Source organism: Geotrypetes seraphini, chromosome 3 (genome assembly GCF_902459505.1).
Source record: "Geotrypetes seraphini chromosome 3, aGeoSer1.1, whole genome shotgun sequence".
Lineage (NCBI taxonomy): Eukaryota > Metazoa > Chordata > Amphibia > Gymnophiona > Dermophiidae > Geotrypetes > Geotrypetes seraphini.
The window spans coordinates 215,951,480-215,965,974 of record NC_047086.1 but is presented as its reverse complement, the minus strand read 5'-3'; the positions used below and the strand labels follow the sequence as shown (position 1 = coordinate 215,965,974).

Here is a 14,495-nt window from a genome sequence, read left to right as displayed (position 1 = left end):
TTTCCCCACCCACCATTACTACCTTATATAAAACAATTTTAAATGACTTCTTCACACACAAAACACAGACAGACCATCACCAAATATAGAACAATGGATCACAAATTAGAAATAGAAATATGAATACTAAAACTGAACTGGAAACCCCAAAACGTTAAACTCAGCAAGTACTTCATTTTGTACTAAACACAATCAGTGGCATAACCATGAGAGGGAGCTGGACTTCCCACTTTGAGCTTAGGTCCCCCTCAAAATGAACATCTCCCTTGCTGTAGCAGGTGGGGATCCCCAAGCCTCACCAGCTGATGACCACCTCCTCCTTCTCCTCAGGTCCAGCGACCAGAATTTTCCAAGTTCAACAGTTTGCAACAGTATTTCAGAGCTACTGCTTCTGCCTCTCCCCTCCTCCCTTTGGCTTTCATGCATGCATAAAAGCAGTGGCAGCTTGAGGATACAGCCACTAGCTGCAAAGCTTGGAGATTTCTGGTTGTCAGACTGGAGGAGTAGGTCTTCAATTGGCTGAGCTTGTGGATCTCCACCAGCTTTATATTTTGCATTCAGGCAGGGAGAAAATTTGGGGCCCATCCACCTATTTTGGGCTACAGCCCTACCCCCCAAATCAGCTGTGTGGCTATGCCACTGAATACAATACAAATATAATCATGGTGCGCATATCTCAAACCTATCATATTCCAGTTAATAAATTCAAAATAAAACACTTTTTCTATCTTGTTGTCTGGACATTTTGTTTTTTCATCATCTTGGTCCCAGTTTCTTTTTCTGTTGTTTGTTTATCTTCTACTAATTCTCTTTCCAGTGTCTGCTGTCCATTTTTTTTCTCCTCTTCTCTCTTGCTCCATTCCTTCACTATGCCGATCTCCAACATATTGATTTTTCCCTTTCAGCTTTCCTCTCTTTTTTATTTTCTGCTTCTGCCCATTCAAACCTCATCTTCTTTCTCATCCTTCTACTTCTTTTTAAATTTTCAGTTATCTATCAATTTTCTATCTCTCTTCAGTCCCTAGCTCTCCCATTTCCCATCTCACTCCTTTCTCAGCCTCCTCTTTCCTTCTATCTACTCCCCATTACCACATTTCTACCACTCTACTCACTGTTCTCTCACTCATCTTGTCATCCCCATTTTGACCTCTTCCACGTGGCTCACCACTTCCAGAATCCCCCTCACTCTTTTGTCAAGCTATATCTCCCTGACCTTTTCTCTCCATCCCCTAGAATCTTCTTATCTCACCTCTCTTCCATCCTGCCCTTCCATGGGTCCATCTTTCATCCTCTCTCCCCATGGTCCAACATCTCTCCCTCTTTTCTGTTGTTGTTGTTCTTCTTCTTCTTCTTCTTCTCTCCCCCCTTGATGCTGAACAATGGGAGGGAGGGAGGGGACAAAAGAGATGCTGCATCCCTCTCTCCCTTCCACCCCCAGACCTATCATTTCTTTCTCCCTTCCAACCCTTCTTCCATCCCCAAGTCCAATATCTCTTCCTTTCTCTTCCCAATTACCCTCCCTCTCTCCAGGTCCACCATCTCTCGATTTCTCTTTCCAACTACCCTATCCTCCCATCCTACATCTCACCCTACCTCTACACCATGCCCAGGTCTACCATATTTCCCGTTCTCTTCCCAACTGTCCTCCCTTAAAGTATCTCTTTTCCCTTTCCTCCACCCCACCCCACATCCAACTTCTCTCCCTCTAGCCCAGGGGTGTCAAAGTCCCTCCTCGAGGGCCGTAATCCAGTCGGGTTTTCAGGATTTCCCCAATGAACATGCATTGAAAGCAGTGCATGCACATAGATCTCATGCAGAGTCATTGGGGAAATCCTGAAAACCCGACTGGATTACGGCCCTCGAGGAGGGACTTTGACACCTGTGCTCTAGCCCATTGCTCACCATCTCTCGCTCTACCCTCTCTTTTTGGCCCTATAAGTTCTTCCCCTTCACCCTCACTTCTTTGAATCCTCTCCTTATTCTGCTTTAAAAAAAAACCAAAACAGTTGTTCCAGGGGGCTTCTTGTCCCGGCATATCTTCCCCCTTCTAACCCAGTGATTCCCAACCCTGTCCTGGAGGAACACCAGGCCAATCGGGTTTTCAGGCTAGCCCTAATGAATATGCATGAGAGAGATTTGCATATGATGGAAGTGATAGGCATGCAAATTTGCTTCATGCATATTCATTAGGGCTAGCCTGAAAACCCAATTGGCCTGGTGTTCCTCCAGGACAGGGTTGGGAACCACTGTTCTAACCATTCAGGTCTGACATCGCATTCATCTTTATTCTTGCTAACAAATCCACTTTTGTTGCAGGAGACTGCAGTCTGTGGCAGTGATTCTGAAGTGCTGCCTGCAACCCCTCTTCATGTATTTCTTCTGCCATGGTCCATCCCCAATGGCACAACAAGGTTGGAAGGGGCTGGAAAAAGGTTACAACCTCAAACTGATTAAAGGATAGTGCGAATAACTCTACAGAATCGGAAGGTAACTGACACTGACATCAATAAGTCACTGGTTGAAACTGGGGTGTTGGTGTCAGGCCAGTCAGTTCACCGGAGACTAATGAAAGTAGGCCTGCAAGCAAGAATTCCCAGGAAAAAGCCCAGTTCTTATGTTCTTATGTTTAGCAGTTAGCGCACACTAACGCGCTTAGCACCCTTTGATAAGTTTCCCCCCCTTAGGGCTCCTTTTACGAAGCCATGTTAGCGGCTTTTCATCACGCGCTAACCCCCGCGCTAGCCAAAAAACTACCGCCCGCTCAAGAGGAGGCAGTAGTGGCTAGCGCAGCTGGCAGTTTAGCGCGCGCTATTACACGCATTAAATCGCTACCGCGGCTTCGTAAAAGGAGCCTTTAGTGTGCACTTAATACAGTATAATACACTAGCAGAATCATACTCCATGCCCCATCAGACAAAAATTCAGAAAAAATAGAATAGCGCACAGTAACTGGAAGAGGTACGACACATTTAATTACACATTTTGGTGGGCAAATATTTGTTCCACTTATAAATATGAGAGAATGAATGCGGAGTGTTTGGGGTCTAGTGGAGCCCATTGACTGCATATGTTAAATTGCAATGAATGTCAGGCATCTCCCTTTATACAGATTCCTTACACATCCGGGGAGGGGGGAGGGGAAGGTATTTGGGTTTGCTATAGGTTTTTATCTATAATATTGTAATAATATATGCATGTGCAGTATAATAGTTATGTCAGGAAGGGAGGGAGAAAAGGATTGGTAATGTATTAATTTTGTGTATTTTAAGTGCATTATGTATAATGCTCATGTTTAATATATTTGTATTGCACTGTCAAAATTTGAAAATCAATAAAGAATAATAAAAAAAAAATAGCGCATAATTTAATGTGTGACAAAAAGTCAAACTACCGCACAGCTCCTTAACGTGTTTGTGCAGTAGCCTGTTACTGCTCGCTTACCACCCTTTACTAGAAGAGCCCCAAAATTATCAAATACAGAGACAAACAATCTTAAATAGAACAGAGTCAACATGGATTGTGCCAAGAGAAAAATCTTGCCTCACTAATCTGCTACATTTTTTGAAGGCACAATTATACTATCTCAGTTAGATTATTGTAATGCCATTTATCTCGGCATCACAGACTACAATTGATTCAGAATACCGCTTCAAAGCTGATTTACGAAAAGAATAAATTTGATCACGTGACTCCTTTGCTTTTGAGTCTCCATTGGCTCTCAGTTTATCTTAGAATCCAGTTTAAATGTTTATGAATTATTTTAAAAATTTTATATGGTATTTTTATTCCGCTTGTTCCTCTTCTATGGAATGTTTATAGCAGTGGTCTCAAACTCAAACCCTTTGCAGGGCCACATTTTGGATCTGACGGTACTTGGAGGGCCTCAGAAAAAATAGTTAGTGTCTTATTAAAGAAATGACAATTTTGCATGGGGTAAAACTCTTTATAGTTTATAAATCTTTCCTTTTGGCTAAGTCTTAATAATAATATTGTCATTTATAGCTAAAGAGACATATGATCAAGAAACTGTTTTATTTTACTTTTGTGATTATGATAAACATACCGAGGGCCTCAAAATAGGACCTGGCGGGCCGCATGTGGCCCCCAGGCCACAAGTTTGAGACCACTGGTTTATAGATTTTCTTATGCGAGAGGCTCTCATTGATTTAAACTTTCTCTCCCTTCTAGGAAAGGAATCCAAGGAGTTAAGAATTTTAGCATTTCTCTGGTGTTTAAATTTCCCCAATTATGGAATGAACTTCCTCTAATTTTGAGGTTTCCCAGTTCCTTCCAATCTTTTTGTGTATTCTTTAAAAACTTTTTTATTCACTAAACATTTTGAAAGCTTATTTTACCTTATCTTTTAACTTATTGTTAACTGCGTCGAGCTTCCTTTGGTTGAAGACCCGGTATATAAAGTTAGGTTTTTAGTTTAGTTTAGTTTATAAACATATGGATGAAGGGGAGCCAGTTCATTTAGGGGAGCCAGTTCAGATCAGTGGTTCCCAAACCTGTCCTGGAGGACCCCCAGGCCAGCCGGGTTTTCAAGATAGCCCTAATGAATATGCATGACAGAGATTTGCATATAATGGAGATGCCAGGAATGCAGATCTGCTCCATGCATATTCATTAGGGCTATCTTGAAAACCTGACTGGCCTGGGGGTCCTCCAGGACAGGTTTGGGAACCACTGAACTAGATTTTCAGAAAGCTTCTAACAAAGTCCCTTGTGAGATCCCCCTGAGGAAATTAAAAAGCCATAGGATAGGAGGCAATGTCATGTTATGGATTGGGAACTAGTTGAAAGATGGAAGACAGAGGGTAGAGCCAGTGACATACTAAAGGGGGGAGGGGGCGCAGACCACCCAGGCACTGTCTAGGCAGAGGCGTCAGTACCTCTCCTCCTGTCCACCCACCCCTACCTCTTGAAATCTTCACCAGCAGCAGCGAAAAGCATCTCCAACCTGCTGCTCATGCCAGCTCAGCTCTCTCTTTGATGTCACTTCCTGGTCATGGAGAAGGAGCAGGGGAGAGACAGGCATGGCGGGGAAAGAAAAGGGGGGGGCAACACAACTCGGTGATTCTGGGTGCTACCCTCTCAGGTTCCTTTTCCTTCGCTATGCCGCTGGATAGAGTTAAATGGAGGCGGGGGAATATAGGGAGGCACCAAGACCAGTGCTTTTTAATATATCTATAAAGGAAATGATCAGATTTGCAGATGGTATAAATTTATTCAAACCTACAAAGTCACACGTAGTCTGAGAGAAATTGCAGGAGGACCTTACAAGACTGGAAGAATAGCAGCTTAACCACTTAATTTTCACATCCTGGTGCAAATGTTAGTGCCGAAATGCTGGAGCTATGCTTGTAAATTGTAGTATTACCTAATTTACATGTGTAAGTGGAAGCCCCATCCAGGCTGTAGTGAGGTAAACACCCCCCTTGCAAACACGTGTTTAGCAGGTATTTGCAAAATGGTGCTTAGGCAGAATTTTGGCATGTACATGCAAACATACATGTGTAAGTGCCATTACGCTAAACATTACATGTGGAATAGGCATGTAAATGTTAACCTCTGTGATAAAGAATAGCCCTCAAAATGCACTGTTGTACTTACAGAAATTATTTTCAAAATTACCATCTTGGTGTGTCTGGAGGGGGAGGGGGGAATGCATTGAACATCTGACCCAATGGAAAATGAAACATCTCCCTGGCACGTTGAGATTTTTATTATCATTTGCATTTGAGGTACACTTTCCTCTGTCTTCTTACCTTCCAGCGTCGGATGTAGCACTGGATAATCAGTGCTGACTTCTGAAGATTTTTGTATTTTTGCTTTTGCTGCAAAAGAAAGCAAAAATTGTCTGCTGTGGGTTAACGGAAACACAAAGAGCTGTGTATTAAAGGGTTTATCCCCTGTTCCCCTCCTGCTCTAAGAAGTGATCAGTTAGCTTTGATAATTACAAGTGACTTTTCATACATGGTTACCCTACCCTGAAGGAAGAACTTAATTTGTGTCCTTCTCTTGCCTGAGACGGGAAAAGTCAGGTGGTACTTTTCCAGTTGGGTTTACTCTGTGCATCAAGAAAACGCAAAAAGCCATGCTAACGGCAGAAATCACGTGCAATTTAGTTATCCACACCATGGGCTCCTTTTACAAATATGCTTTGTACAAGAGCAACAACACTTATCTTGTACAAAGCATATTTTAAAACAATATATGATTAAGGTAGTTAAATTAAATAAAGTAATAGAAAATTGTACTCCCTATTTAGTAAGTTAAAGTTTTAAATAAATTGGTTCACAAATATTCAAATCAATAAATAATTAAATTTCAGGGTAGGAAGGAGGTTTGTGAAGTAAATGATTACATCACATGCATTCAGAATGAAGACTTGAAATAACATCTAAGTTATAAGAGGTCTCTTTACTGAGAATTATGCATATTTATGATACTTCAACCTCATTATTAATTACGGGGATTAGTTCTATGTTTAGGTGATAGTTTATATGTTTAGAATAAATGAATTTAAAAATTAAACCACTGAGAATTTAAAGCACTTTATGTGCAAAAGAAAGATCATTGAATAGAGGCATTTAGAAGTTATCCTTTAGACCCCCTGTTTGGTGAATTTGCAAATTTATAAATTTGGCATAAAGTTTCCCACCAAAAACTATAATTTATATTATCCCAGTTTTTCCTGATCAGCTGCATAGCAACTCCTGTCATGACAAGAAGCAGCCTTTTGAGCCCTATTTCTTACTTACTAGAGCTTTAGTACCGTGCACCCTTGATCCCTGCTTTCTTGAGATGAAAGCCTTAGAGAAGTAAACCAAGTGGTTCACTTTCCTGCCTATTGTGTCCCCTTGCTCTGTCTCTTTTTTTTCTTTACTTGCAAGGGCAAATGCTCTGAAAACAATGTACATACTTTTAATAAGGATGGAAGTCAATTTTCAGCTCAAAAAAATTACCCAAATTGCTCCCCACTCTGTCTGTATTCTTTTAGAGACTCCAAAGACAAGGCAATATAATTTAATGCTGCCTTGATTAATTTGCAAAGCAATACTACACTTAAATCATTCTAGATTTATTTAATTGATGTACCCTGTGAAAAATCTCGCTGTTTGGCCTTCAGTCTCACTCTGTCGCCCAGTAAATCTCACTCATTGGGATGTTTCACCCTTGGCATCTCTGTCATAATGCTAGAACTCTCATGTTCATAAACTGTGTGTCTCATACTTTCTGAGAGCTGGGCAATGCTGGAACAGATACATAAGCAATCAGCTATTACTCGGGCTTACAATATGCAGCTGGGAGGTGAGAAGGGGAGGGATGATCTCAGGATCATTTTTTGCTGGGGAGTAGGGAAGAATGATGAAAGTGAGATCATTACAGGGGGTGTGGGAGCAGCTGTGAGGAAAGCGTGAGAGAAAGATCAGTGGGGTATGAGAGGGGATTGAGTGAAGGACATTTGTCTGTTTGTGAAAGACAGAATAGGGGAGGAGTGGGTCTCCTCTTCCTTCTCCATATTCTGAACCTGCCACCCAAATCTTCCCTCATCTAAAGAATCTAATAGACAATCGGGTGACTGTTCTTTGGTGTGAGGTGACTGATGGGAAGTTGGAGGAGATAGTTTACTAGCCAGTCACTGAGTTGAGCGCTTCTTCCTTGCTTCAAGGGAAGAGGGCCCCTTTAAAGTCATTTTGTCCCCATGCCTCAAGATAGGTTAAGATAGCATAACTTATCAAATGCGAGGGAAAGCCTCCCTCTCCCCCCATCACATAATATTAGACAGTATTCATGGCTTACAGTATGTCCCCTGAACCAGGCTGAAATCATTATCTGGCTTTTCCGCATGAGCTGATAATGTGTGCGGCACTTCCAGCCTCGATAAATCTTCTTGATCAAGGTAGCGAGGTCCTGCATGCGCTGCCGGCGACTGTCCTCCAATTGGAACAACTGAAGAGAGAAGGGAAAATTGGTCTGCCTCTCCTTAGAATGCACATGGAATGTCCTGGATGACACTGTACTGATTAAGTAAACAGTAGGGCCGATATTGAGGCTGTGGGACGCAGCCCGCCTAAGTAGGGTTACCAGATGTCTGGATTTACCCTGTCATGTCCTCTTTTTAGAGGGTATGCCTGGGCATCTGGATGGCTTTTCAAATCCCAGTATTTTGAAATGGATGCAACATAGTGACGCCACATGCACATGTGCAGATGGCCTCCCTCCCGACGAGAACAGGTCGAGGGGGTGGTGCTGGGGGGGGGGCATGGTGTGGGTGTAACAGGGCAGGGCTGGGCAGAACTGGGCAGGCCTGGGGGCGGGGCTATGAGTCCAGATTTTAGTCAACTAAAATCTGGTAACCCTATGCTTAAGTCCCGTTGTCGGCGCTGAGCTTGGATATTCAATACTGGGCCATTTCCAGCAGCCGGCGTTGAATATCCAGTTTCACTTTTGGCCATGGCAACTTAGCTGGTTAAGCCAATATTCAGCACTCTCTGGCTGAGTGCTTAGCGGTCAAAGATAGGCCTGCTATTTAGATGGCCTATTTTGACCATATAAGTAAACTGATAAGTGCTGAATATTCATGTCTAACTGGCTAAGTCGCGCAACATAGCCGGTTAGCAGCTAGTCACTATGCACTAATATTCAGTGGGGATGGCTATCTCACATGAAATATTAGCCTTTGGCCAGCTACGCATTGTTTAACTGGCCAGAAGCCATTCCTGGCCAGTTCAATAGTGCTGGATATCAGGGAAGAGTGAAGTTAGTGGCATAATAAGTGTGAGCGGCGCCTGGGGCAGTGACACCCTTCCCTTACCCTCTTCCCCACCCCTCCTGCCATTCACACTCCCCCTTCGCTTTCCCCATACTTTTTAAACTTATCCAGTATGAGCAGCAGGCCCACGTCAGTGTCGGCTCGCCCTTTCATGTCATTTCCTAGGTGCGGGTCCCAGAAGAGAGCACCGATGCCAACATGGGCAGCAACCTCAAGCCAGGGAAGTCAAAAAGGTATGACAGGGAGAGGAGGAGGGTTGTTGCGCTCTTAGGAAGACCACCCCCTCACCGCACTCCCCTTACTATGCCACTATGTGAAGTTATTTTTTTGTACTAGGGATACTCTGTAGACCATCAGAAATGCTAAATCAGACACCCAAGTGCATGATGCCATCCCAATAGCACCAGCCTGAACTCTTAGGACTTCAGAAAAGACTAGAAACTTTTCTTGTTGTGACCCTAAACTCCTTTACAGCATATAGGACCCCTTTAACAAAGTTGCTGTAGCGATTCCTGGGTGGTAAATGTGACACAGCCCATTCAATTCCTATGGGCTGCGGCAGATTTGCCATGCTGGAACTCACTAAATAAACAAGTAAGGAGATGCGTATCCAAACTAGTATCATCCTCCTTCTACTACCTCCGCCAGCTAAAAACCATACGTGCCTACTTCTCAGAACCTGAATTTGCCCAACTACTCTACGCTTTTGTTCTATCCCGCGTAGACCATTGTAACACTCTACTAGTGGGCCTGCCAACCAAAACTCTCTCCTGCAATCCGCCTTCTGAAAAACCTAGGCATCCGCGACCATGTTACCCCTGCATCAGCTTCCATGCACTGGCTGCCCATTCAAAAACGCTGCACCTTCAAGGCCCTGCTCCTCGCTTTCAAAACCTTCCATGAAACGATTCCGTACTACATGAAAACTAAACTACAAATCTACTTACCAAAGCGACCACTGAGGTCCCAAGGAGAAAAACGACTGACCATACCTTCTGGCCGCTCCCTCAAAACTGAAACCGCCTACTCACATTTCATACCCAAACTTTGGCACACAATCCTTCCATCTGTCAGATCACTAGATGGACTCTGAAACTTCAGGAAGGCCGTGAAAACCTTCCTCTTTACTAACCCAGCGCCTTAAAGTCATTCACCCTGAAATGCCACCCAGTCAACACACCTATGCCACTTAATCTCACCAGATGCTACTTAGTGCATATGTTTTATTGTCATGTCTATATTGTAAATTATTGTCATGTCTATATTGTAATTTATGTAAACTATGTCATCTCTGCTCTGGATTATTATGGATGTACTTTGTAACCCATTCTGGGCTCCTTTGGGAGGATGGGCTAAAAAATCAAATAAATAAATTAATAAAATAAATAAATACAGACTCATACATCCTTTCACAAGAAGCAGTACTTGGGATGGGCAATATCCATTGTTTCTTGTATTAACCTATATACCAGGTGCACATAATGTGATAGCAGTAATTCTCAGTCACTTCTAAACTCATGTATATTCATTGTGGATATCCTGAAATCTGACTGGGAAGGGGGTATTCCAGGACCGACTTGGGAAACACTGCCCTAGAGAGTTTATTTATTTAAAATATTTATAGCCCACTCCATTTACCGTTCTAGGTGGGTAACAGGTATAGGTACATAATCTTCAGATAAGACAAACATAATGACAACAATAACAACACAAAAAGCACATTGAATAAAACTGAAAATAAGTTCAAAAGCCATAAACTCTCACAAATCATTTAAAAGCCAAATCAAATAAAAGAGCTTTCAATTGCTTTCTACACTGTAAAACTGAGGACATACAGGCAGTCCCCGAGTTACAGACGCCCAACTTAAGTACAACTCGTACTTAAGAACGCAGTTGCGGCTTCATTTGATTTCACTAAGCAGTATTTCCAGTGGCATAGACTCCAACACTTTTCCTGCAGCAGATTCAGGAATGATGCATGGCCACATTAAGAACAGTGTTTAGTTGTGCAATTCTGTACCTCAGAGGGAACACTGGCCCTTTTGTCAGCTGGGAGCAGAGGTAAGCAGCAAGAATCTTAAAATCTACAAATTCTAAGTTGCATACAAATCCGACTTAAGAACAGCTTTAAAAACGTAACTCATTCTTAACCCGGGAACTGGCTGTATTCCTTAAATCAAATGGTAAAGAGTTCAAAAAATAGGCACCACCAATTTGCATCATAGCACCACGAAAGATATCAAGATTATCTCTTTAAAAGACAGTACATTTATCAAAAGTTTATCCATAGAACGCAGAGTCGTGGGGACTGATATATTCTCAAAGATGCAGCTAAAGCTGGAGGAGCATCACCATTCAAAACCTTCTAAATCAATGCAGCAACCTTAAACCCAATTCTCCAATAGACTGAGAACCAATGTCATCGAAACCAGATTTGCCTTGCCCAAGTTGGGGCTATGAGGATTATCTTCACTTTGTCTTGGATAATTTTCTACAGAATCTTAGTAATGAATGGTTTTGATGGGAACCAAATAGTAGCCCTAAACAAAATGAATCTGAATTATATTTTTCACTAGCCAACAGATGCTGGGTCTTCTGGAACCAGACCTCAGGAGTTTATTGTTTTTCCTGGAGGTCAATGAGGGTATTTCCCATTGATGGAAAAGATCCTGTAGAATATTTTGATCTATGGATCATCCATGTGAGTTTAGAAATGACTGAGAATTTCTGTTATCACATTGTGTGTACCTGGTACCTAGGTTAATGGATATTGCCCATCCCAAGATAAGTACTGCTTCTTGGGAAAGGATGTAGGAGTCTGTACTTCCTTGTTTGTTTATATAGTACATACTGACTTAGCAGAACTGGTGCAAAGGTATTGGCCGCCCTAGGCAAATCTTCAGCCTTGCTTAACCCCCCCTCCCCTCCTTACCCCAATTAACTTCAAGGCCTCCAGGTACCATCCTTGAGATCTTGATAAACTCAATAATCATGATCACCTCAATGCCATGCTTATCCAAACAAGCCTCTAAAATGTATAACTGGACATCATATAGTTAAATATTACACTTTATTTAGTATCTAACTAATGAAGGCAACTTCCAAAAGCCATATTCTTGGGTAAATGGGCTATCTAGAAATTCTTTCTCTAGCTGTATGTAAAAGTGCAGGCTGATGGTTTTTTTGAGTTTGTGTGGTTGTCAGGACTATTACTTTGCTTTTATTTCAACTGCTGTCCTAGTTGACCACACAGTCTTGCCTAATGGTTGAGCAAGCCCTGAGACATAGTTGTTTGAATAAGAATGTTTTTTTCTGGTAAGTAAGTCTTGGAAGACTGTAAGAACATTGAAGATTGCTTTGAGTTCTCGGAGATCTACAATAGGAAACTGTCCTTAGGGACTAAAGATTCCTATGCATGTACCTCAACCTAGCTTGGATACATCTGTAGAACCTTATGCTGAGGTTGTCAAAATAGTTGAGTTTTCAGTAAATTACTCTAGTCTATCCACCATTGAAGTGAAATGGAACTAAGGCTGTAATTTGAACTTTCTTTCATTGATTGATTTCACTGAAAGGAAAGCATCCACCAGAGCAGATGCATGTTGAAGTGAGAAAATGGGGCAGCTATGTGACCCAAAGACCAGAAATGGCAAAGGCTATACAGTAGAATCCCGGTTAACTGGTATTCAACTAATCGGCACTTTCAACCAACTAGCAACAAAATCTCTCTCCCCACCCCCAAGGCCACCAGTGCTGCTCTCCTTCCTTCATGCTACTGTCCACCTCCTTCCCCTCCCCACTGATTGGCACTATGCTTACCGCATGACAGTGCTGAAACAGCTTGCCACTGAAGTTCTAAGCTGGGCCGCTGTGGGGCCTTGAGCATTTGCTTTTGACCCTCCTCTCAGGTGGTAACTTGAAAAATGAGAGCAGAAGTATGGCAACTAATGTACATGGAAAACAGCACCCTCAGAATTACATCACATGTTTCTGTGGTTGGCTTGTCCTTGGAGAGAGGGAATTATGGTACTTCAAACAAATGAGCCAAAGCTAAAATCTCCACTGAATTTTCTTGAAAACACCCAGTTTGTAGTTCTAGGGAGGCCACTGTTATCTGGTTGATGTCTGAACTAAGCCAAAGAGGATTCCGGGCCCCACCCTGTTCTGCCCCAGCCCTATTCTACCCCCCAGCCCTGCCCCATTCCGCATCCAGCCCCACCCCTAGCCAGACGCCCACGCATGTGCAGAGGGCCTCCAGACGCGGCTCCAAGCTTGGCGACTCCGAAAACCCAGGCAAACTGCCAGGTTTTGGAAATCCCTCTGGGCATCTGGACAGTCCTCTAAAAAAAGGACATGCCCGGGTTTTCCTAGACGTCTGGTAACCCTAGTAATAAGTCAATAGCTAGAAGGAAGCATGGGTACATAGGGAGAGGAATGGCTAGTTGGATAAAGAAGGTGCTAGTCTTTGGTGAGGACCTCATTTGGAGTACTATATTCAGTTTTGGACACTGCATCTTCTAAAAGATATAAACAGGCTGGAGATGTTCTAGAGTAGTGGTCCCTAACCCTGTCCCATAGGACCACCAGGCCAATCGGGTTTTCAGGCTAGCCCTAATGAATATGCATGAGAGAGATTTGCATATAATGGAAGTGACAGGCATGCAAATCTTCTCCATGCATATTCATGAAAACCCAATTGGTATGGTGGTCCTCCAGGACAGGGTTGGGGACCATTGTTCTAGAGAGCGACTACTACAATGATCAATGGTTTTTATCATAAATCATATGAGGACAGACTTAAAGACCTAAATAAATATACTGTGGAAGAAAGGTGGAATAGAGAAGATATGATAGAAACATTTCAATACAATCAGCAAAAAAATTGTTATTAGCCTAGTGGTGGAGATACCCCATGAAAGTACATTTATAATAGGTGGACAGAGCAGGAGAGAATGTGATTGCCCTGACGCAGCCGTTGTTCGGCGAAACAAGAGCCTTGTTGGTGACATCCAGTTCCTTGTCTTTTTTCAGCGTGAGAAGTGCTATAGCAGGAAGATCTACTCGCTGCTGTTGTTGCCATCGTCAGAAGATAAGTGAATTGTTTTGTTCTTTTTCTGGCTCCCTGTGCACAGTGGTGGCTTTGGTCCCGTTTTGAAAAGTTACATTTTGAAACGTGTGGAGTTTTTTTGCCTATGATACAGAGCATAAGAACTTAAGTAGAGAATGACACGATGGCGGTTACCCACGGCTAGCCGCGTTTAGCCACGGGTAACCCGCCAAAACAGGGAAGAAAAAATAGTGGCCTCTGCGGGACGGGGACAAGGCCATTCACCGCCCCGTGGAGCAGTGAATGGACTTGTCCCCGCAGTGAGGCAATCAAGATCACGCGGTCCCCGCCATCTCCCTCCCTCCACCTCACCTTTGAATTGGAAGAGCACCGCCGGTTGAATTTCTGCCAGTCCGCGCGAAGAAAAAAAAAAGCCTCTCCTTTTCTCCTGCTCCTACCGCCATGCTGCAGCTACTAAAGCCGACAGGAAGTCTATCCGACGTCAATTCTGACGTCGGAGAGGACGTTCTGGGCCAGCCAATCGCTGCCTGGCTGGCCCAGAACGTCCTCTCCGACTTCAGAATTGAGTCGGAAAGAAGACTTCCGGCTTTAGCAGCTGCAGCATGGTGGTAAGAGAAGGGGAAAAGGACGGAGGCTTTTTTTTTT

General features: G+C 43.1%; 1 protein-coding gene across 3 annotated transcripts in view; it reads right to left on the bottom strand.

Annotated features, from left to right (window-relative positions):
- The window catches only part of MYO1A (myosin IA), a 193,605-nt gene that overhangs the window by 36,540 nt on the left and 142,570 nt on the right, over positions 1 to 14,495 (bottom strand). For all 3 annotated transcript variants that reach the window (XM_033938978.1, XM_033938979.1, XM_033938980.1), the window contains 2 exons: positions 7,810 to 7,959; positions 5,772 to 5,840 (listed from right to left, as the gene is read on the bottom strand). In XM_033938978.1, the coding sequence (XP_033794869.1) occupies positions 5,772 to 5,840; positions 7,810 to 7,959 (219 nt within the window). The remainder of the gene's footprint in view (positions 1 to 5,771; positions 5,841 to 7,809; positions 7,960 to 14,495) is intronic.